General features: G+C 42.6%; 1 protein-coding gene across 5 annotated transcripts in view; it reads left to right on the forward strand.

The window, feature by feature from the left end:
* The window catches only part of TIAM1 (TIAM Rac1 associated GEF 1), a 348490-nt gene that overhangs the window by 182958 nt on the left and 139970 nt on the right, over positions 1-25562 (forward strand). For 3 of the 5 annotated variants that reach the window (XM_037990630.2, XM_073009856.1, XM_037990631.2), the window contains exons 3-4: positions 5607-5783; positions 15506-16479. In XM_037990630.2, the coding sequence (XP_037846558.1) occupies positions 15517-16479 (963 nt within the window). In that variant the 5' untranslated portion in view covers positions 5607-5783; positions 15506-15516. Of the gene's footprint in view, positions 1-5606; positions 5784-6029; positions 6126-15505; positions 16480-25562 lie in introns of all 5 variants that reach the window. The other 2 variants (XM_073009851.1, XM_073009854.1) reach the window with 2 other exon arrangements.

Genomic DNA, 25562 nt, shown 5'->3' on the forward strand with positions numbered 1-25562 from the left:
GACTTGGCTGTTATAAAGCTTACTGTTAAATGGAGCTAGGTATGCAGCTCAATAGGATATGCATGGTTACCCTCTTTCCTCCTATTACTTTTTAAATTCTGTATCCTTGGAAGTCATTCCCAAGTTTTTTCTTAAGTAACAGTTTAAAAAGTGATGAGACTTCTTTAACTTTAATTTAATATCTGAGCCATTTAAAATTTTCTAATGCGCTAGATCCATCCATCTACATCTATCCATCAACCATCCATCAATGATCCATTCACCATCCACTATCCCTCTATCCATCCATCCACCCATCTACTATTCATCCGTATCTCTATCTCCATCCACCACCCATCCATCCATCTACCATTCATCCATGTATCTATTATCTATCACCATCTGTCCATCCACCATCCATCCACCATCCATCCATCCATCCATCCATCCATCCATCCATCCATCCCTCCATCCATCCACTTATCTGTCCATCCGTCTACCCATCTGCCATCCACCTATTTATCTGTCAGTACTGATTTGGGGTCTAAGTATGACTATTAAAAACTAAGGTTGTTGGTGCTTATTGCATATGAAATAAATGTTTAGGATTTTGATCCAAGACCTCTGCCCACACCGTTTAAGCTCCGTGTAAAGGAAAACTTCCTGATTGTCATTAACCTACTGGTTATGGAAAATTTGGGGACACTAAATCATAGTAAACACAGTAAGAATTTACATACTTATATAAATTTTACAGTTTATAGTGTTATAAACTTATAGGAATCTTATAGGAATCTTACAGTTACATAGCCATGCAGCTGTATACAGCTGTTAGCTGTACAGTTATACAGCTTATAGGGATCTTACAGTTTCCTATAAGAAAAGATATTAGAGGTAAGTATTGGTGAGGCAAACATATTATATCCTCATTTTTACTGATGGTTTTCAGAATGGGTAATTTACTATCCAAAAGTCACTTAATTTATGAAGTAATAGCACCTGGTAATTGAACTTGGGTATTTCCAGGGCAAATACAATACAGTATCTTTTTCCCTATACACTGATCCCTGGGACTTGCAAGGACTTAAAAATGACAGAATGCCCCTTATGAGTGTGTTTTTGTTGTTTGTTTTTTGAGTGAGGGTCTCACTCTGTTGCCCAGGCTATAACCTCAAACTCCTGGGCTCAAGTGATCCTCTGACCTCAGTCTCCCAAGTAGCCGGGAATACACATACGCCACCATGCCCAGCTAATTTTTTAAATATTTTTGTAGAGGTGGGTGTCTCACTGTTTTGCTCAGGCTAGTCTTGAACTCCTGTCCTCAAGCCATCCTCCCACCTCAACCTCCCAAAGCACTGTGGTTACAGGCATGAGCCTCTGTGTCTGTCCCCCGTCCCCCACCCCCAAGTGTCTTTGATACTTTGAAGGTGAAAAAGAAAGTTCTGGTTTGGCAGACATTTTTGGAAAAGCCAAGGATTAAATGCTGTAGACACACTATTTCTGACACTTACCGTATTTTCATCTTAAATAATATTACAGGAGTGGAGCAGTGGGACTTCTCAGCCCTATCAATTTTTGCAGGTATTTGAAGCCTGAGATTAGTTTTGGTAATACCTTCCTCACTTCCAGTACACGCATATTCCTGTGAAAACTGGTCATTTGACATATGACACGGGAATTGGCCATATGAATTGAGGATTGTATTAGTCCATTTTCATGCTACTAATGAACACATACCCCAAACTGGGCAATTTATGAAAGAAAGAGGTTTAGCTGGACTCACAGTTCCACGTGGCTGGGGACACCTCACAATCAAGGCAGAAGGCAAGGAAGAGAAAATCCCATCTTATTTGGCCACAGGCAAAGAGAGAGCTTGTGCAGGGGAACTCCTCTTTGTAAAACCATCAGATCTCTCGAGACCCACTCACCAACTGGGAGAACAGCACAGGAAAGACCTGCCATGATGATTCAACTGCCTTTCACTGGGTCCCTCCCATGACACATGGGAATTGTGGGAGTTAGAATTCAAGATGAGATTTGGGTGGGGACACTCCCAAACCATATCAAGGATGTCTCAGAGTGAGACTGAAAAACTTGGTAATCTCAGCATTCGGTTCCCTAAGAGTCATCTTAATGTAATGTAAGCAGGCCTACTGGTACTGCTGGATTTCATCAGTATGGCTCTGTGTGTGTGTGTGTGTGTGTGTGTGTGTGTGTGTGTGCGTGTGCGTGTGCGCGCGCGCGCATGTGTTGTAGCCAATTGAGTAGACCGCATGCATCTGATAGCTGGATTAGTTAATTCTCCAATTTGTTCCACAGCAAATTTAAGGTGAGTGATGTCATTCAATTTATAACATATGATTCAGTTTCAGTGAAGTGGGTATCATTTTGCTAAGGAGGCCTGCATAATACTGGCCCATTCTGTAGCACATTCCTTATGGTTTAAACATTTTAAATAGTAGTGGAAATAATAGCTAATGTTTATCGAGAACCGATCATGGGATATGGTAACGTTTATTGAGAACTGATAATGGGATGATTCTGTAACATAGATGATCTCATTTAATGCTCATGACAGCCCAATGATTTAGGAATCTTATCGTCCCCACTTGTTAGAGGGATAAGACATTTAGAGTTTGCTGCAGGTCACGCTGAAAGATTTGACTTGCAAAGCCAAGATGTGACCGGATACATGCAGCCCGACTCCCAGTTTGGACTGCCAACACTGAGCTTGGTGCGTAGCTGTCTCCCAGTGAAACAGTTCTTTGCAGCTCTTGGAGAAAACCCAGAGTACTGACAGTTCCCAAATTGCCGTGGTGGCATCCATTCACAAGGCCATGATGCAATTAACTTGCTGTAAGGGAAATGGATACGTACTTGTTGGCACGTTTTGACCTTAGCATATCTGCTGATTGTGGAGCTCTTCATTAGGCCGCGTCGTGGATCAGTTCCACAACCAGGGTCATAGGCAAATTTTTTCCCCACCAAAATCAGAAAGAAGTTATACCAAATCAACTCCGTTTTGCTCTCCTTTGTGTTTTACAAATAATGCCCTTTCTCCCTGTACTGTTTGTTTATTTGTTTATTTATTTATTTATTTATTTATTTATTTATTTATTTGCTCAGGGACTAGAAGAATATAGATAGAGAAAAAAATGTATTCTATCTGAATACGTAATTTTTTTTAAAGTATAGAAAATGCATTATCGGCCTCCGTTGTGCAGGTGGAAGGACAGCCGCCTGCCGGCCTCCTTTGCCAGCAAGAATCCAGCCTTGCAAATTATTGGCAGCTGGCACCGTAATGAGTCCATTTCAGCATAAATGGGCTATTGCTTATTAATTTCTGCCAGTTCCTAAGCAATTCAGGAACTGCTTTGGAAATGTGGAAATTTGCAGAGAGCATTTTAAGGAGGATGCCTAGGGAAAGGGAGTGAACTGGGTAGCAATGGGGGCATTGTAGAAAGGGAACATATTGTGGGGTAATAATGGGGTGTTGCTGAGAACTTGTGCTCCTTTCCCTGCAAGCATGAGTCACTAACTTCATGGTTAAATAGCATATTTTCCAAGATAAGGAAGAACTTTATTTGCTTACTGTTCCATTCTGGATAGACATATATATTTATTTACTTACTGCCTGTATGTGGCTCCTTTCCACAAAACAGGCAGTTTTCTTCAAGTTCCTGCTCAAAGTATTTGCCATCTCAGGTTCCCACCTGCTGAAATCACCAGGAGTGGGCAACCCAGGGAAATGTCTGGGAAGAAAGTACTAAAATGAAGCCACCCAAAGAGGCCCTTAAGGCCTTTGTTTTGCTTTCCTTAGAATTTGTCATTTCACCTCTACCAGCAGGCTTTAAAAAGATGAAGGAAATAAAACAACCCCATTAACCCGTGTGTTCCTGGAGCCCTTGTTCATTGATTTGCCATGTTAAATTACAGTTTGGATCTTTTACCTGAATTCTTTCCCATGCATATTCTTCATGTGTTTTCTCTGAATTTGATGTTTGCCTTCGCAAGAAAACGTGTATACAATGGAAAGTTCTATGTAATGGATTTGGGCTTCTGTTTTACTCTCTTTCCACATTTTCTTCAATATTTGTTATAAATACAGCACTACTTTGAGAATAACTGAGGGTTGCTGGTTTCCTCTCATTTCTGTTTCTTGAGACTCTGAAGATTGAGTGGGACATGGGAACCATTCCGTAATAACCTGTTTCTGTTCTCCAACACCTTAATATAAACAGATTAAAATAATAAGATTACTTAGTCTATAGGGCTATGGATTACCCTAAATGTTAATAGGCTGGTATTTATTTATTTATTTATTTATCTATTTATCTGATTTAAGCCTGTCATTTTATGCCTGTATCCAAATGTTACATCATTTGATTTGGGATGTCATATTGTTATAGGAAAGGGGTCCTGACCCAGACCCCAAGCGAGTGTTCTCGGATCTCGCGCAAGAAAGAATTCAGGGAGAGTTTTTAAAGTCAAAGCAAGTTTATTAAGAAAGTGAAGGAATAGCCGGGCGCAGTGGCTCAAGCCTGTAATCCCAGCACTTTGGGAGGCCGAGACGGGTGGATCACGAGGTCAGGAGATCGAGACCATCCTGGCTAACACAGTGAAACCCCGTCTCTACTAAAAAATACAAAAAACTATCCGGGCGAGGTGGCGGCGCCTGTAGTCCCAGCTACTCGGGAGGCTGAGGCAGGAGAATGGTGTGAACCCCGGAGGTGGAGCTTGCAGTGAGCCGACAAGCACGAGATTCCGCCTCAAAAAAAAAAAAAAAAAAAAAAGAAAGTGAGGGAATAAAAGAATGGCTACTCCATAGACAGAGCAGCCCCGAGGGTTGCTGGTTGCCCATTTTTATAGTTATTTCTTGATTTTATGCTAAACGGGGTGGATTATTCATGCCTCCCAGGCTGGAGTGCAAAGGTGTGATCTTGGCTCACTGAAACCTCCACCTCCTGGGTTCCAGCAATTCTCCCGCCATAGCCTCCTGAGTATCTGGGATTACAGGCACCCACCATCATGCCCAGCTAATTTTTGTATTTTAGTAAAGATGGGGTTTCACCATGTTGGCCAGACTGGTCTTGAACTCCTGACCTCAGGTAATCCGCCTGCCTTGGCCTCCCAATGTGCTGGGATTACAGGCGTGACCCAACGTGCCCAGCCCATGCCTCCCCTTTCTAGACCATATAAGGTAATTTCCTGACATTGCTGTGGCATTGTAAACTATCATGGCGCTGGTGGGAGTGTAGCAGTGAGGATGACCAGAGGTCAGTCTCGTCACCATCTTGGTTTTGGTGGGGTTTAGCAGACTTCTTTACTGCAGTCTGTTTTATCAGCAAGGTCTTTATGACCTGTATCTTGTGCTGACCTCCTGCCTCATCCTGTGACTTAGAATGCCTTAACTGCCTGGGAATGCAGACCAGTAGGTTTCAGCCTCATTTTACCCAGCTCCTATTTAAGATGGAGTTGCTGTGGTTCAAATGCCTCTGACAGTATTTCACAAAAAGTTGATGTCATAGAGTTGATGAAACGGGTTTGACAGAAAATGCCTATTTCCTTCCTTCTGCCTCATCATTTCCTTTCTGTTTTTCTATCTCCTCTGACCCGCTCCTCTCCAGGTTTTTGGCACATTCTTACAGACTTAGATGAAACTGTGATGGCCACCCCAGGGCGCAGGTGCTGACATCGTCCCCAGCCCAGTGGCTGTTCATCAGGACATCATTTCCAACCTCAATATCTAAATGCCACAGTGCTCTTGGAGCAAGTTGGGCTGGGGACCACTGTTGCCTTTTAAGGTAGGTTTGCATATGTATATTTGAGCCTATTATGTTTGTATGAATTAATGGAAATGCTTCAAAGGTGCTGGGACAGATGCATTTTACTATCGTTGTGTGTAGCTCGTGGGAAAAAGAATTTGGAATCACTTCCTTGAATTAGGGTTACACCTATCTGACAATTCAAAAGCATTAGCATTAAAACAAAACAGAAAAAACAAAGTAGGTGCCTATGAAATCCTTTTCTCCCTTGTGAATTGCCCTCAGGATCTCGTACATTTATCCCTGGGCTTCACCATCTTTATATCGGATTATGTTTGAAAAAGGCAAACCCGAGCTTCAAAATCTGACTTGAAAACAATGGTGAGTTTTGTTTCTGCTTTGGATAATCTTTAAAAAGTAAAAATAAACACAGTCAAAATAATAATCTTTTCGAAATCAAAGATCATCTTATATTTGTTGCAAAACTTTCCTGCTTAGTCTCTGGTGTTCAGGGTATTTGTGTGTGACTTCGCAAAACTCTTTTCATGGGTTGTAACGATTTAGCGAAAACTTTCAGAACTTTGTCTCAGTTTAATCTTAGCTCTCTCCCTCACCCCCACCCCCCAACACCGTCTTCAAGCTCAGCCTCCAGTAGGGAAAAAACAGGCTTGAAACCAAGACCTCCCACTAGAATCTAATTTTAAATTTGCAATCTGTTGTCTTGTGATTTCGCTTCAAATTTAACTTAGAAATAAATACATTTCATCCTTTCTCCTGCAGTTTTGGAGGCCTGTTTTCAAGTCATAGAAGGGTAATGATTACGTTTATTTTAATAAGTTTCTAAATACCTCAGGGGAGTGAGATTTTATATTATTAATCATCATAACTTACATCATTAAATGCCTTCTGGTCAGATTTCACAACGTCCTTCCCAACGACAGAGAAGCCTTGCTTTCACAGTTAACTGTTGACTTGAATATGATATAAATTGGATTATCATGGGCCCACCAGTGAGATCTAAGGTTTTATGTATTTGCAGTACCCTTGTTATAAGGGAGTGTCGGTGTTGAACATTCCCACTCAGAAGAGCTAGACTAAAATTTCAATCACAAGTAAGATATGGTTTCTGCCATTGAGATTTTTATAATAAAATGAGAAGAGGGTACTTCAAAACAAGACAGATGTGCCAGTGTACAAATAACCCTGCCATAGATACAATGAGAGGAGGTCAGTGTGCCATTGAAACATAGTGAAAAAGTGGAGTAAGTTCAAGCTAGGTTGTATTTTCTTCATCTTAGGTAATTTTCCCAGGCCATCTGTTTTAGAGTTTGGGTTTGATGCCGTTTTGTTGTAGCTGTCAGCATAGTGCCCACATCCTCACTCTCTTCAACTGTAAAAAAAAATTCAGTGACTTAAAAACCTGTTGGCATGTTCTATTTATTTTACTTTCCTTAAAATGAATTACATATTTAGTATAAAAACATTAGAAAATACCAAAAAAAGGTATAATTGTGAAAATTGCCCTACAAGCAATCCATCCGGAATAATTGCTTTTTAAAATTCTTACACAGATTTATCATGTATATAGGCATGTGAAATATTTACATATTAATATTCTTTTTTTTTTTTTTTTTTTCCTCCTGAGACAGCGTTTTGCTGTCACCTAGGCTAGAGTGCAGTGGTGTAATTCACTACAACCTCCGCCTCCCGGGTTCAAGCGATTCTTGTGCCTCAGCCTCCGGAGTAACTGGGATTACAGACTTCCCCCCCCACCACGCCCAGCTAAGTTTTGTAGTTTTAGTAGAGATGGGGTTTCACCATGTTGGCCAGACTAGTCTCAAACTCCTGACCTCAAGTGATCCACCTGCCTCAGCCTCCCGAAGTGCCAGGATTACAGGTGTGAGCCACTGTGCCCGGCCACATCTTAATACTCTTGGAGAGAATTTTTAACTCTCTCAAAGTCCGTATCTTAAATGTGCATCTCAAATCTAAGATTTTAATTCTGGAGGATGAGAAGAATTTGCACTAGAGATGTTTGATCCCAGTGGTGGAATCACCTTTTGGATTATTTACTCCCACACAGGAAAAGCCCTGGCCAGCTGACCCACAGGGCTAGGCATTGTTCATGTGGAACTTTCCTGTTCTTCCGCTAGAGGGTGGGGCATCCTACTGTCTGCCAGGAGCACCACTGGAACCTCTGGGATAATTGAGGGCATTAGACATCCTAATATTATTACAACCTCCTTAGTCCTCAAGGTGATGAAGTTGTTTCCAGATTCCCTTGTGTCTTTTTCTTTCCTTCCCTGTTTTCCCTCTCAACAATCTGTGGTTGTGGAAGTGTTTTTCTATGTTCTTTATACCCAGGACTTTGACCACAGGTTGGCTTTCTGTTAACTGGAATATTTCCTTACGCAGTACAGGTGGTTTAAAAATGCAAGGTATGTGCTGTATCTTGGGTCATATAGGGTTGACCTTTCTTTTTTATGTGTGTTCTATTTGTTTACTCATGTACTTTTTTTTTTTTTTTGAGAAGGAATCTCGCTCTATTTCCCAGGCTGGAGTGCAGTGGCACAATCTTGGCTCACTGCAGCCTCTGCCTTCTGGGTTCAAGTGATTCTCCTGCCTCAGCCTCCCAAGTAGGGTTGGGATGACAGGCGTGTACTTTGCCTGACTAATTTTTGTATTTTTGTAGAGATGGGGTTTTGCCATGTTGGTCAGGCTGGTCTCCAACTCCTGACTTCAAGTGATCCACCCTCCTTGGCCTCCCAAAGTGCAGGCATGAGCCACCACGCCCAGCCTTTACTCATGTATTAATATCATCATTGATGTTCATAATGATCTTACACAGGCATTGCAAGCAGTTAAGTTTCTCATTAATTTCAAGGGTGTTTACTTTTACTCAGGAAGCACACTTGCAATAGTTGCTTTAAAAGTCTGATAATTCCAACATCTGGGCCACCTTGGGATTGGCATCTATTGATTGTCCTTACCCCTGAGAGCTAATCAAATTTTCCTGGTTCTTTGAAATGCATTGTGGGCATTTTGAATATTATGTCGTGATACTCCAGGTCTTGCTTCATCATCTGGAGAATATTGATTTTTCCTTGTTGTTATTTTGCAGGCAGTCAACCTGACTGGGTTCAGATTGTAAGTGCTGTCTCACCTCCGTGGGTGGAGGCTCTAATGTCAGTTCAGTTTTCAAAGCCTTTGGTATACTACTTTGAATTTGTCCTGTTTGTGCACCACTCAGGTGTTAGTCTGAGGGTTGGGCTGTGGTTTATGTCTTGATTCAGTTCTCAAAGCTTTTGCTGTCTTGCTTTGAATCAGTCCTAGGCATGTGCATCTGAGGAGTGAGCCTGGCACTTGTGCAGATTTATATGCACCATTATGGGATGTTATTTTCCAGTTCTCTTTTCTCTGAGATCTCCACACTCTCTCTGGCTTACAGGGACCATTCTTGATTCCTCTGGGTAGAACAACAAGGTCTGATCCAGAGTTTTTGTTGCCTGTGTCGTAGCTTCACTGGAGCTATACTCACCCTTGGTATAAGGCTGGGTGAGAAATTAGGACAATAAAAACAAAATAGGAAACTCACCCTTAAATGGGTGGCATCCTCAGGTTTTGATCTTTTTTTTTTTGCTTTTGTTTACTTGTTAGTCCAGAGTTTTTAGTTGTCATTAGCTGGGGCAAGATAGGCGTTAGTTGGTTTACTCCAACTTGCTGGCACCAGATATTAAAAACTTATATTTTTCACTAGTTTGTTAAGACAGAAGCTTTATCCTCAGATAATCAATGTCACCTCTTTATTAAACCTCATTTTGGACCACTGTTCTGTGTTTGCTTTGTACTTTCTGATCACATTTTGCTAGATGATGCTCAATAAATGCTTGTTTTTTTTGTTGTTGTTGCCTAATTCATTGAAATTATGTTAGAATATTCTAGATGCTTTTCAGCTAAAAATAAAAGGGGATTCAACTACATTTTTTTTGGAAGAACTCTCACTTTAACCTACAGTTTCATTAGACTATTCAGTTAGTTAATTAAGACTCATTTTGTTTGTTTAACTTTTTATTTCAAAATAATTATGATTCACAGGAAATTGTATGCAGGAAATGTAACCATCACCCAGTTTTTTCTGATGGTTGCATCTTGCATAATTATAGTAAAATACCAAAGCCAGGAATTTGACATTGTTTCAATGTATGTGTATAGTTCTATATCTTTTTTTTTTTTTAAAGACTTAGTAACCTAATAAATCTATAAAAGCAGTCCCTGAGAAATGACCACCTATCAGATATATATGAACCACCCTAACAAACAAGTATTTATGCATATTGATAAAGTTTCTTAAAATACCTTTTGACTCCTTTACTATGTATAGACAGTCCCCAACTTAGGGTGGTTTGACTTGTGTTTTTTTTAACTTTACAGTGGTACACATGCAATCCTTTTGTTTTTCACTTTCAGCACAGTATTCAATAAGTTGCATGAAATATGTGTTGAATATGAAATACTCAACACTTATTATATATAAATATTCAACAAATATTCAATACTTAAAATAGACTTTGTGTCAGATGATTTTGCTCAACTGTAGGCTAATGTAAGTGTTCTGAGCACATTTAGGGTAAGCTAGGCTCAGGTATGATGTTTGGTAGGTTAGGTGTATTAAATGTATTTTTGACTTAGGATATCTTCACCTTACAGTGGGTTTATGATGATATGACCCCATAATAAATGGAGGAGCATCTGCATTTAATTTGATGGGATTTAAAGGCCTTTAAGGTGATTACTTACTGAAAAGTTTAACTCATCACTTTAAGAGAGGATCGTGGTATTGGTAAGAATAGAAAAATCACACTCATCCTATTGTCTTTGATCCCTGGCCCTAAGCACTCCCCTGGGAACTCCTGATGCTTTGACCCCATACCACTTTCAGATGACACTCTTGCCCATCATGCCACTTAGTCTCCTTTGCCCCCACTTTCTCTGGATCCTCCTAGGCCTGAGCAGTTCTGCACTCATTGCCCTGACTATGGGGAGAGCTGCTCTCTCAATTCTTAACCTCATTCCTGAACCTCTGCACTGCAGCTCCAAAAGGAAGAGGAAGATAGTAACTGAAGGCAAGAACTCAGTGGAATGAAACAGGTGCAAGCCCTTAATTCTTTCCCCAGGAAGCACTGGGGGTGGGGAGGGGAACACACTGGAGCACAAGCTGAACACCCTCACCCCTAAGTTCATAGATCAGGGTGACCTTCAACCCAGTGGTCCAGAGTAAGGGACGGACACAGACCTGCAGGTGGAAAGGGCCCAGGGAGCAGCGAGCTGATGGGGAAGTATCTTCCAGGCATCCTGAGAGAAGAGACTAGTGTATTTAAGACTGATGTGTGCTGTGTCTCATTCGCATTATGGTCATGTTCTCACCTATGTTGCATTGTAGTTGTATGAGTTTTCACATCTTACATTAAAGTGTCTGTCATTCATTCATTCCAGTATTTTTTTTTTCCTTTGAGTTTTTAGTGCTTTTTTAATGGACCACTTACAACCTCTCAGGCTGGGTTCTAGGCACTGAGGATACAGCAGGAAACAAGACAGTTCCCGCCCTCCTGAAGCTTAGGCTCTAGTGGGAAGAGAGAATAAGAGAGACCAGTAGAGAATAGGAAAGACCAGTAAGTGAAATATATATTGTTGGTTACAATTATGATCAATGTGAAGGCGAAAAGCGAAAGAAGAGGGGTAAGAAATGTTGAGTTCTGCAGCACTCGGTGTCATTTTAGATGGAGGGGTCAGGAAAGGCCTCCTTGACAAGGGGACATTTGATTGAAGGTCTGAAGGAACTTGGTGGAGGAGGCGGAAAGGCGGAGCGTTCTAGGCAGAGGGACAGGCACAGGCCCTGAGGCAGGCTAAGGAAGCCAGAACTCAGAACAGGGATGTCCAGTCTTTTGGCTTCCCTGGGCCACATTGGAAGAAGAAGAGTTGTCTTGGGCCACACATAAGATACACTAACACTAACGATAACAGATGAGCCAAAAAAACCCAAAATCGCAAAAAAATCTCCTAGTGTTTTAAGAAAGTGTATGCATTTGTGTTGGGCTGCATTCAAAGCTATCCACGTGGTCTGCGGGCTACGCGTTGAACAAGCTTGACTTAGAAGATTGGAACGAAAGAAAAGCACGAGAAGCCAGACTTGAGGTTTGAATATTGAGAGTTGTTCTTAGGCTAAAAACTTGTCCTACCTACCTCCTACCTAGTCCCTAAACATGAGAGCATGGGACCACTAACATTCTATAGAAGTAAGTCATAGTCGGAAATTAAGAGTTTAATGAATTTAAACCTGGTAATGTTTTCCAGCTTGAGATCTAGTACCAGTTTTCTGGCATCCTCCTTTTCACTGTCAATCCCAGTTTCTGCATTTCAGCTTGTCCTTCTTGTCCCAAATATTCTCTCTCCTACCTAGTGACTGTGTGATGATGTTGGTGAGGTGCTGGTCCTTCACTTTTTGCTTTTGTTACTAAAATGCACCAATATTTATGATTCTTTATCATGCGTAGAATATTTCTAGTCTTATGGAAGCCATAAAAAAAGTAAAAGTAAATTTCTGCCCTGAATTTGCTTCCTTTGTACTACAGGAGCAACAAAACCCAGGCAAATATAAAATGCAAATCAGGTTTTGTTTGTTGAAGATAAAAATAAAAAGGGTTAAGTAAGATGGAATAGGAAGAAATTAAGATGATGGAAGTAGCTGGCATTTTACATATGTACATGGAAAGGGTAAAACTTAAATTCACTGGCTGGGTGTGGTGGCTCATGACTGTAATCCCAGCACTTTGGGAGGCCGAGGCGGGCGGATCACGAGGTCGGGAGATCAAGACCATCCTGGCTAACACAGTGAAACCCCGTCTGTATTAAAAATGCAAAAAATTAGCTGGGCGTCGTGGCGGGCGCCTATAGTCCCAGCTACTCAGGAGGCTGAGGCAGGAGAATGGCGTGAACCCGGGAGGAGGAGCTAGCAGTGAGCTGAGATCGCGCCACTGCACTCCAGCATGGGCGACAGAGCGAGACTCTGTCTCCAAAAAAAAAAAAAAACTTATAATTCACCAACTTTCTGGGGCTTGCCAGTGGGGCAGGGGTTGTTTCTGAAGCGGAGATGCCGTCTCCTGTATGCAATGAGCTATTTCAACTTTTCACACTGATGTTATTTCAGAGTCCTCCACTGATCCACATGGGCTTTCATCGTTCTTACTAACCTTTCAGGAACAGCTTTCAAATTGAAAGGTGTTTCAGCAGTCCCTAGAAACTTATTTTTCTTAACTTCAGTTGCTTCAAACTTGCCACTTACGCTCCTTAGGCCATCCCCTGAGAGTTTCTCTTAGTAGGATTTAGGAGATTTGGCATTCCTGTCTACATTCTAGTTCTGAAGATAAAAGTGGCTTCTTGCCTACCTTGGCCAGCTGAAAAGAATCTTGCTACTAAAAATGCTATGAATATAACAGAGCCGTCAGCGTGATACATGGAGTGCGGTAATTCTTGAAGGTTGGGGCCATTTCCTTCAGGAAAACCTCTCCTGAGGCTTTTAACTTGATGAGTTTTCTGTTGGCAGAAACAAGCCTTACCAGAAAGCTGTTGTTGAAAATATATCTGTCAATTTATATTTGCAAACTTTTGATATATGTGCTAGAGGAGGGTAAATCTTAGCATATTTGAGGCAACAGTTTTGCCTTTTCTTTTACTCGATTTATTTCATCATAGTCCTTTCCTCTTTTAAATTGAAACCTTTGTGCTTCTTAAAATGGGGCTGTGACTAACTTTGGTTCTAAGTCTTTATTTATTGGCAAAACATATAGTTACATAGGCACATCCAGGTATCTCAATATATCCTTTAAAAAACTAAAGAACTCCAAGGCATTGGTTAAAGCCTTTAGTGTTATTGAAATGCACATTTATTTATTTTACTTGTAAGAAATGTAGCATGTGCCATTCTTAGGAATTTAGATAATATAAATGGTTGTGCACAGACCGTTGATCTTTTCGTTTTTATCTTTTTTCTTGCTTCTTAAAGATACCAGAGAAGCATGAACATATTGCTTTGAAATCTACTTGCTACTAGTAAAAAGGAGATTGTCTTTCTTGGAAAATTCCCTCTGAGATTCCTCTGATGTGTGACCTGGTGGGGAATATTCCAGACTGGGAATAGCTTAACATCTGGTGTCTGTATGAGTTATCCCTGAACTCACTGGAACATTCAATGGAGGGTTTCCCTTTGTATTGCAACAAATTTTATTTCAGTAAAGATGTGCTGGTGAGAGTTTCAGTAACATTTTAGCCTGAACAGTGGAATTATAGAGTAAGTCTAGGATCAATGTGAAGGTATATTGTATTCCAGGCTGTTTCGATCTCTTTGCAATGATCACGGTAATATCACTTCCTGCTTTGCCACCATGCCTTTTACTTTCTTGTGTATTGCGTGCCTTCCCTGGCTAGAATTTAGCTTCATGAGAGTAGGGGATGTGTCCCTTTTGTTCCCTGCTGTATCTCTGGCTTCTAGAACGTGGTAGGTGCTCAATGTGTATTTTCTGAATGAATGACTCGCTAGGTGGTTAAAAGAACCACCTCAGAGATATGCCTAGTTACTCTGTTTTTCTTCTTTCCTTTCCAACTATTTTCATGTGCGTTATCTTAAGTGCATAGAATTTGAAGTGTGCCAGAGAGACCTCACGGATCAAGGAGAATAGGCTAAGTAGAGTCACAGTTGTCGAGCTTTGAAGATGTGTCTCTTTCCCACTGTGGATAACAGAATTGTGTCATCGGGTCAGTGAGAGAGACTGTAAAAATATTAAGGAGGGACTTGAATTAATTGGGGGGCCCCAGAAGGCTGAATCACACTTAGTGGTTTCACAATGTGAATTTCTGTTTGCAGGGCACGCTGTACCAGATTAATGTTCGCAGGTTGGATTTGCTCCCAGAAATAAACCCATTAATCTACTGCTAAGCAGAGAGCGGAGTTTCTATTTTGTTTTGCCCATCCCCACCACTCCTCCATAGCCCTCCCAAAATGCCCCTAAAAATCCAGGTTCTCAGAAGACTGTGACATTAAAAGTCAAAAGCTTTTTTAAATTTTTGACTTTGATTTACTAGGAAAAGTTGATCAGACTTATACTTTGAGGTTTTCCATTTTTGATTGATTTTGAAGTATTATTAGAGCTCAAATAGAGAAAAAAAAAAAAAAAAAAAAAACCAAAAGTACCCATTGGCAGGGAGGGAAGGAGGTTACCAAACGCACCTCTAAGTTTTGTGTTTTGAAATATGTATATCATTTCAAACAGAAATTACTCCTTTGGTAAACATTTTGGTTTGTACTTTCAGAGTTTTCAATTTACAGATAGGAGTAGAGCTTCAGATATTTAGTAAGGAAGACCAGGTCAGCGGAGTTTCCGGCTGTACAAAAGCAGCGCTCTCAGCTGTGGCTTGTGGCCATCGTCCCTCTGGGCAGAGACAAATCTAACTGTCTGATGCTCATGTTTAAGAGCTCATTTCACATCTCAGGGGGCAGTCTCAGTAGATGATGTTACTGTTGACCTGCTCCCAGGTAAGAGTCCAAGAACCTACCAGGTGCATGGAGGAAGTTGTGCTGTTACTTTCCCGACAACCCCTGTGAGCCAAGGTGTTCTAACCCTCCCTGCAGGCTGAGCTCTTTCTCTGAGATGCCTATACCTGTACTGATAGTGACTCGGTTCTCCCCCTTTCCCCCCGCTTTGCTGCAGACCATAAAACCATGGGAAACGCAGAAAGTCAACATGTAGAGCACGAGTTTTATGGAGAAAAGCATGCCAGCCTGGGGCGCAAGCACACGTCCCGCTCCCTCCGCCTCTCGCACAAGACGCGGCGGACCAGGCACGCTTCCTCGGGGAAGGTGATCCACAGGAACTCCGAAGTAAGCACGCGATCCAGCAGCACCCCCAGCATCCCCCAGTCCCTGGCTGAAAATGGCCTGGAGCCCTTCTCCCAAGATGGTACCCTAGAAGACTTCGGGAGCCCCATCTGGGTGGACCGAGTGGACATGGGCTTGAGACCTGTGTCTTACACTGACTCTTCTGTCACTCCCAGCGTAGACAGCAGCATCGTGCTCACGGCAGCCTCTGTGCAGAGCATGCCAGACTCTGAGGAGAGCAGGCTTTACGGGGATGACGCTACATATTTGGCTGAGGGAGGCAGGAGGCAGCATTCCTATACATCCAATGGGCCCACTTTCATGGAGACGGCGAGCTTTAAGAAGAAACGCTCCAAATCTGCAGACATCTGGCGGGAGGACAGCCTGGAATTCTCACTCTCTGATCTGAGCCAAGAACATTTAACAAGCAACGAAGAAATCTTGGGTTCCGCGGAAGAGAAGGACTGTGAGGAGGCTCGGGGGATGGAAACGCGGGCGAGTCCGCGGCAGCTCAGCACCTGTCAGAGAGCCAATTCCTTGGGTGACTTGTATGCTCAGAAAAACTCTGGAGTGACAGCAAACGGGGGGCCGGGGAGCAAATTTGCAGGCTACTGTCGGAATTTGGTGTCTGATATTCCCAATCTTGCAAACCATAAGATGCCACCAGCTGCTGCTGAAGAGACTCCTCCGTACAGTAATTATAACACACTTCCCTGTAGGAAATCTCACTGTCTCTCTGAAGGTGCCACCAACCCACAAATTAGCCATAGCAACAGCATGCAAGGCAGAAGAGCTAAAACAACTCAGGTAAAGTGATTGAAATTTGTTTCAATATTTTGGGAATGGTGCATGAGTCTTTCAGTGCATGACTTTGCTCTTAGAATATTTCCATCTTTTAATCGGGTTTTACCCTGTGTGCCTGGTAGTTGCTGCAGCTGGTGCTGTTTTGGGAGGATTTCTGTCTCTTCTGCTTTGCCCCTCTTACAGTTCTGTGGTTAAGGGGTGGGGATTAAGGGAAGTGTGTGGGGGGAGTGGCGATGTGATAGGAGTGGGAAAAAAGCTAGTAAGTTCATATTGGGAAACTGCTTCTACATCTTAGTTCTTCAACAGCATCCCACTTATTCCAGCTTCCTTTCTAACTTGGTCCTTCCCGTGGAAAAACAGGCATGGTGGGTTGCAGACTCTTGGAACTTATTTCTTCACTGCAGCAGGTGGGAGGAGGTTAGTCGGCAACTCCTTTGAGGAGGCATTTTAAATTCTGGGCGGGTTTGGGTCACTTGTCAGCTCCTCTCGGTAGTTGGCAGGCTCGCTGCCTTACCGGGAGCCATTTCAATTTCCTGTTCCGTGCGATGCTGGCCAGCCCTGTCTCTGGAGGGAGGTGTAGCGGAAGGAATAACATGAGTGGCTTCCAGTTCTTACTTTGCAACCAGCTAGTTGTTTGACCTTGGGCAAACCCTGACTTCTAGTCGTTCCTCTGAAAAATGGGGATAAAGATGCTCAGCTTGCCTGCTTCGGGGTCTAGTGCACGAAACCGTGGGGAGGAAACTAAGAGACTTCGCTCCAGCCCGGGTGACAAAAGCAAGACTCCATCTCCAAAAAAAAAAAAAAAAAAAAAGACTTTGAAAGTGTTTTCCCAGTGAAAGGAGGCACCATTACCTTAGTTGGCAGTGATAATTAAGATTAGGATAATAAAATGTTGAGGAATTGAGCCGGCATGGTGGCTGCGGCACGGGGATGCTTTGAACCTAGGAGTTTAAATCCCACCTGGGCAACATACTGAGACTCTGTGTCAATAAAAGAAAGAAAGGAAGGTGGAGTAATCCTGCATGCATTGGGCCTTTTCTGGTACTTCCGTTCTCCAAGGCAGAGTTCAGGGAGTCTTGGCTTTTGCTGAGGATGGGGAGGTGGTTTGTAGATGGTGCTTCAGGTTAAAATTGCAGACTGGGCCCATTTGCCTTGACGGCGGAGCAGCCTCAAGGTTGAGCAGCAGACTTCCCTGCACAGCACTCTGATTGCCCAGTAGGAGGTGGTGCTGCACCTTCCGGCCTTGCTCCAGTGCAAGTCAAATGGGCATTTTGAAGGTATGTTCTGCCGGAAAGGGGGTCTAAATATAATGGGCATAGGATGGAGGACGTAGGGGGAGCTGATAAAAAGAAAACTGGCATTAGACTGTCTGTGTTCCTGCCTGAGGACAGGTTTTGCTGTTGGTGTCCAAGCCAGGTATCTTAACTCCACCTCTTCTTACCTGAGTGACTTTGGGTAAGTTGTTCACTTTCTTGTAGCCTTAATTTCTTCATCTGTCAAATGGAGATGATAAGGTTTTTTGAGAAAGTAGAATGAAATAATATGTGAAGCAAAGTGCCTGGTTCTTAGGAAGCAGCCAGTAAGGGCAACTTTGTTAGCTGTTGTAATATTCATCATTGTTGGTGGAACCATATGGGTTGAGGACCCGGGGTAGTTGTTTGTATCAGTATCTTGAGTACCTCATAAAGGTGGAAACAGTGGACACTAGGGATGCTAAAAGCTGGGAGGGAGGGGAGCAAGAGTTGAAAAATGAATTATTGGGTACCGTGTTCACTGTTTGGGTGATGGGTTCAGTAGAAGCCCAAACCTCAGTGTTGCACAATATGTCCATGTAACAAACATGCACATGTACCCCTTGACTCTGAGGAAAGAAAAAAACCGTTGTGTCCTAGAAATCAAGTTGCTACCAGGGCTGCATCTGTGGTCTGAGAAGGTAAGCCCGAAGCTTGCCTCTAGATGCACTCCCTGAATTTTAAACCCATCTCTTCTGAATTGAGAGTATAATGACACAAGTGACCAGATAACCCATCTGCAGCCCCTCTGTCTGCCCTGCGAGGGCTACTTCTGCACTGCCAATTGGACATCATGGAGATATGTGACCTATTAAAGAGTCACCTGAAAGGGATCGAAGGGCTGTCTTGAAGGCATCGTCAGATTGGCAGTGCAGGGCTGATTCAAAGAGATGATCTGTAGGGCCTTTGGAGCTTAGAGAAGGATACAGTGACACAGACTGTTAAAAACAGAACATCACCTTCGACTTTCACTTTCACCTGAACGGTGCTAAGTTAGTGCATATGCTATGTAAGGGTTGAGAGGGGTGCCCTGTTGTATTTTGGCTCTCCGTGGTTCTGACTCTAGGGATGGCTAGACCCCTGCTCTCCTTCACACTCCATGGCTGATAGAGATTTGAGCTTTTGAGTTATGGTTACCCCCAGAAAATCGGCAAAGCAAAGGACAGTTCTCCCCTCCAGGTCTGGTACCACTGAAAGCTCTCATGTGTCATTGTTCTATGAAATTTCCATTCTTTGGCTTGTCACCTTCTAAAATTGTTAATATATGGAAGTGAGATCATCTAAAGGTGGTGTCTCATAAAATCACTGCTTAGGCAGCTTAATGTAATGGGAAGTGCCATTGGCCAGGAATCCTAAGACGTGCATTTGCATCCTGGTGTGAGTGCTTACCCAGTGGTGACCTTGGGCCAGTCACTCCATCTTTTGTGGCCCAAGATCTCTTGCTGTCCAGTCTAAGTGACACTAGCCTCCCACAGGGCCATTAGGAGAACCAAATAGGATGCCATGCATGGAAACCTCTTGTGGAGCCTATAAAATGCACGGAAGTATTATTTTTGTATTGACTTTATATGTTGAGTGAGGATCTTTAATGACTTGAAACAAACCCCAGAATTATGCACAACACTATCCACCCGCCCACATTTCCTAGTCTAAGTTTGGTGTGTTCATCCAACGCGATTTCTTGAGAGCCCACTATGTTCCAAACAGTGTATTTTAAGAGGCAGTGGGTGTGGAAGCTTCCTTGAAAAGAACGCTTTTTAAAAATTTTTTTTTCTTTTTTTTTTTGGTAAAAGTTTTTGACCCAGGAGACCTCTCCAGTGAGCTTGAATCGTAGATATTAAGTCTCCTCGGCCGCCCTGGTGATGTAGTTGAATCTGTAATCGTCCTGTCAGCAGTTTTACTCCCCAGAAAAGAGTTCCTGGCAGACATTTGACCCAGGAGCGTGACCTCTAAGCCTGGAAGAAAACACATGTTATCTGAAATAATGTGAACAACTTCATTTGATTTGAAAATGATGAAAAAAGGGTTTTTGGCCCTTTTTCCTGTTTTTGGATGTTTTCAGTAGTTGGATGGATTATTGAAATGTGAAGGCACTGGAGTTCACATTTCAGTCTTGAACGGTGGCACATATGTTCTTCAGGGTCTGGCTGGCAATTTTTGGTTTAATCCGGGTATTTTATGAGCATGTTTGTTGTGCATGTGCACTGTGCAGAAAAGTTTGTCTTGGGGGTCAACACGAGTAAAGCCTCATGCTATTTGAAGCAGAATTTATTTCTGTTGGTTTCTGTAAAAGTACTTAATAGGTTACTCCTTGGATTTAATTGATGGCTAGTTCGTCTTTGGGCCTGAACTTTATGAATTTCTTTAGTTACAGACAGAGGAGGGGGCTGCCTAGTGTCAGACAAAGAAGTTAGCAGCATATCTGAGCTTGCAATTTTGAGGCTGTTACCTCTTGGTTATTTAACTTCTGTGGATCTCAGTGCCTCTTAAATGAGGTTGGAGATTCTGCAAATGAATGAATGGAGAACTCGCGGCATAGTTTTACACATACAGATGCTTAATAGGAATTGTTGTGATAGTGAAGACTGCCTCATTGTTCTAGGGTTCAGCTCTCCTGTGTCTTTGAGACTTTCAGTATGTGAGTTGGCGAGAGAACCCTACCGTTTGATGGAGTCTTATAGCCAGGTTCTGTGTTCTGTGGGAAGCTTTGGCGTGGAGCCGTTGTGCATGCTTGCAAGGAGAGCTTCATTCACCCACTTGGGAGATGAAGGAACATGGCCATGTTCTACTGAGCATGTCTCTGGGAACCTCAGCCTCAGGAGAGCAGCAGGGAGCCCTGCTCTCCGAGCATCCCTAGCCAGGTGTGGTGCTGGTGAATAGGTTTGTGAGTTTCACTGGCCAGTTTCAGACACAGCAGCATTCCCAGAAAATAAAGAAATTAGGAGATAAGGTGTCACAACCGGATGAAAACCCAGGTTATTCTTTTTTTTTGAGATGGAATCTCACTCTTTTGCCCAGGATGGAATGCAGTGGCACGGTCTTGGCTCACTGCAACCTCTGCCTCCCAGGTTCAAGCGATTCTCATGCCTCAGCCCCCAGAGTAGCTGGAATTACAGGCACGCACCACTGTGCCTGGCTAATTTTTTGTATTTTTAGTAGAAACAGGGTTTCACCATGTTGACCAGGCTGATCTTGAATTCCTGATCTCCAGTGATCACCCTCCCGCCTCAACCTCTCAAGTGCTAGGATTACAGGCGTGAACCTCTGCACATGGTCAAAAATCCAAGTCTTCTGACTTGCTAATCAGGGAGGGCCTTTTCTTCCAAAGCACACACCCACACTGCACTGCCTCCCTGTGCTTGAAAAGGTTTCAGCTCAATATCCTCAGATTTTAAGATCAAAACCCTCAATTGTGGTACACACACACACACACACACACACACACACACGGGCTTGGCTGAAAAGAAAATTGTTACTGCCCACTCTTGTCACCTAAAACAGTGATTACGGAGAGAGGTGGCCAGGATAACTCTAGCAGAGCCATCCCTCACGGCTGCCTTCTTTGATAAGCAAGTAGTCGCGTTGATGATTTCATTAATAACAAGGTAGAGTGCAGCATTGTCAGAAGAGGAGCTTGAGTTCCTAGAAAAATTGTCTTGATGTTTAAAATTTTGTTTTATTTTGCAACTGAGCTTCAATGCCTCAGAGATAAGTTTGTTTCATGGGCTGAAAATGCACATCAACAACCACATGATTCTTGACCTTTGCTTACAGACTCTTGAGAATCAGATGAAAAATGTGGACCTTTTCCTTAGAATAAAGACTTCTGCATATCATTTCAAGGGATCCATAGGTCCCCTAACGTTCATTCCATCTAGAGGCTTCTTTCTGGTTAAGAACCTCAGGTTTTTGAGAAACAAATTTTTTCACGTAAAATCGATTTGTAAAACACCCTTGTCTTTTTTCCCTTCTCCTCTGTCTTCTGTTTGATGCCTTTTTTTTTTTTTCTTTTCTCTTTATCTTTCCTTTTCTGACACGTAAGTTAAGCAGTGAGATATTTATTTTGAAATCGAACCCATGCATTTTCAACAAGAATATATATCTTCTTTGCCAAGATCTTTTTTTGGGAAGTGGGATAGTGGGTAGGTAGTTGAGAGATAGCTTATGTCAGCAGTTCTTAGACCTTTTTATACTCTTAAAAAAGTAATTCAGGCGGCCTAGGTGGGTGGATCATTTCAGGTCAGGAGTTGGAGACCAGCCTCTCCTACATGGTGAAACCCCATCTCTACTAAAAATACAAAAATTAGCCAGGCATGGTGGCGGGTGCCTGTAATCCCAACTACTGGAGAGGCTGAGGCACGAGAATCATTTGAACCCAGGAGATGGAGGTTGCAGTGAGCTGAGATTGCACCACTGCATTCCAGCCTGGACTACAGAGCAAGACTCCGTCTCAAAAAATATACACATATATATCTCTCTATATAAATATATATCAAATATATATGATATATATCAAATATATATGATATATATTTATATATCAAATATATATGATATATATTTATATATCAAATATATTTATATATCAAATATATGATACATATCAAATATATATGATATATATTTATATATAAAATATATTTGATATATTTTCTATATAACAAATATATTTGATTTATTTTATATGTTTTTATATATTGTATAAATATATATTTATATTAAAAATATATATATTTTGACCAGTCTAGGAAACATAGTGAGACCTCGCCTCTACAAAAAGAAAAGGAAAAATTAGCTGACCATGGTGAGTACCTGTTGTCCCAGCTACTTGTACAGCTGAGGTGGAAAGATGGCTTGAACTCAGGAATTTGAGGCTTTCATGAGCTAGGTCACACTGTACTCCAGCCTGGGTGACAGAATGAGACCCCTATCTCTAGAAGAATACAATGTTTTCTTGTCTAAAATAAAAGATGTGGGACAGAGGCATTGTTTTCCATTTTTGCAGATCTCTATGACTTACAGCTTAATAGAAGACACTAGCATCTCATACCTACTTTTGCATTCACTCTGTTGCAATATGCTGTTTGGTTGGACCCTATGAGCAGAACCTGGCCTTGCACAGGGTAGTTGGAAAAGGAAGAGCCTCACGGATTCCCTGGACGTATTTTAGGGAACCGTAGTCCATACTTTGAGAGCTGGTCATTTATGCTAATACAGGTTGGGAACATTCAGGATTATGAGTATTATTATTATTATTTGAGACAGGTCTTGCTGTGTTTCCCAGGCTGGAGTGCAGTGACTGTTTACAGGTATCATCATTGTGCATTGCAGCCTTGAACTGGGCTCAAGTGATCCTCCTGCCTCAGCCTCTTGGGTGGCTGGGACTACAGGCATGGACCACTATGGCCACCAGTTCAGCTTTTGAGGATCACATTCTTAGGTCGGGCACAGTGGCTCATGCCTATAATCCCAGCATTTTGGGAGGCTGAGGTGGGAGGATCACTTGAGCTCAGGAGTTCAAGACCAACCCAGGCAACATAGTGAGACTTTGTATCCACCAAATTTCAAAAAAATTAGCCAGGTTTGGTGGTGTGTGCCTGTAGTCTCAGCTTTGTAGTAGGCTGAGGTGAGAGGATTGCTTCAGCCTGGGAGGTCAAGGCTGTGGCAAGCTATGATTATGTCACTATATTCCACCAGCCTGCATGACAGAATGAGACCCTGTCTCAAAAAAGAAAAAAGAAAAAAAAAAAGATCACATTCCTAGTATAAGAATAGAGGAAAGTTGTGCCCCTTAACTCAAATTGGGTCATCATTGTTTTCTTACAGCATAAATGTACATGTATGACTGTTGGATGTGGCCATGAAGCCAGCCTGCCCTAAAGGCCTCACAGGGTCTCCATGGGTCCTAGGGGAGAACTTAGGAAACTCACCTGACTGGCCTGTCACATTGTCATTTGGGCCCAGTTGGCTTTGGACCACCAGTTGACTGAGCATCTAGCTTGGGCCATAAGATAGTTCAATATATCTTTCTTTCTTTTTTTTTTTTTTTTTTTTTTGAGGTGGAGTCTCGCACTGTTGCCAGGCTGGAGTGCAGTGGCACAATCTCAGCTCACTGCAACCTCTGCCTCCCCGGTTCAAGTGATTCTCCTGCCTCAGCCTCCGGAGTAGCTGGGACTAGAGGCACCTGCCACCACACCCAGCTAATATTTGTATTTTTAGTAGAGATGGGGTTTCACTATGTTGACCAGGATGGTGTAGATCTCTTGACCTCATGATCTGCCCGCCTCGGCCTCCCAAAGTGCTGGGATTACAGGGATGAGCCACCACGCCCGGCCTAATATATCTTTCTTACTTTCTCAATTTTTTAAAAGAGGTAACAAAAATTTAACATCCACACAAGACATAATCCATCTGGGTTGCGTGAAACCTACAAATGTAAGCTTTATAGCTAGGACTCATTTGTCACCTCAACTTTAGTTGAGCATGAGCTGAGTTGAGAAATGACAAAACCTTTAACTCCAGCTGCAGCGCATTCCATGAGAAACTGTTTTCCTTGTTTTGAGATTGTGGTGGAAAATGAGCAACAGTGAGTTCATTCAGCAATTATTTTTGAAGTACCTTCCCCATGCCAGGCTCTATTCTTGGCACTTGGGATGCGTCAACAAGGAACGATCCACGAGCTCGTGGAGCTCGTTGGGGTGAAGTGGGTGTGTGTGGCAGAAAACAGCACAATAAGTAAGCGATGTGCTGTGGAAGAAAGACAGGGCGTGTTGAGGAAGATGGAGTGTGGGGGATGCTGGGAGCAATTTCCGACAGGGTGGTCAGGGTGGGCACTCTTGAGAGGGCAGACCTGGATAGGGACTTGAAGGAGAGGAGGGGAGGAGGGAACTGGCTCCTGAGTTGCAATATGGGAGGATACATGGCACATTTCAGCAAGGATGAGGAGCTCAGTGTGGCTGGGGTGGGGTGGGAGTGGAAGAGGAGATGCTGTGGAGAGGTTGGCATGGCAGTTGGAGGAAGCACAGAGAAGGCTTCTGGTTGTAGTAAAGGGAGGACCTAAGTATTCTTGGGAGCGAGAAAGGTTGGGAGTATGCCCTGGAATGAGTTCTTCAATTTCACTGGTGGGCCAGGACATCTGAAGCCCAAGTGCTAAAGCCGGACACTGGGGGAGGGTCTGGAACAGCAGTCTGAGGAGTCCTCCTCATTGCTCCTGGAACATTTACCTGGCAGTGGTGTGCCAGATGGATTGATGGAAGGAAGATGGTTTAGGAGAGAGAGCTTATTGATCAACCAGTGATGTGGCACTCAGAAGGGAAGAGAAAAAACTGAGTCTCTGATATATCATGGATAGTGAGGAGGGAGGGGAGGGATGACCGTAAAGTATAAGCACATACATAGAAAAGCAGATGAAAGGAGAGGTGATGATTCGTTTAACTTAGAAATAAAGCGTCTCCAATCAGGAGTTACCTGAAGGAACATTTCAAGCTTTTGCCAGCGTACTTTGGAATCCCTTTTTGGTAACAGTAAGAATTTTGGTTCCAATGCTTGTAGCTGAAATTGTGAGTCACTCCCATTGGAAATCATTAGAAGAAAAGGAATGGGTGTTGGAAACATAAAAAGAAGGGCATAGAAATTTTGCCCTAAGAAAGGAAGGGGAGGGAAAATAGAGTTGATTTCCTATGCTGGCAAATCAAGGATGGCAATTATTAGTAATTCATAATAGTGACCAGTAGTTACTAATTTACGATGTAGAGAACGTCACCATTTTCCTAGTTTAGTGTGCTGTTTTATGAA

This window comes from Chlorocebus sabaeus, chromosome 2 (assembly GCF_047675955.1).
Source record: "Chlorocebus sabaeus isolate Y175 chromosome 2, mChlSab1.0.hap1, whole genome shotgun sequence".
NCBI classification, from domain to species: domain Eukaryota; kingdom Metazoa; phylum Chordata; class Mammalia; order Primates; family Cercopithecidae; genus Chlorocebus; species Chlorocebus sabaeus.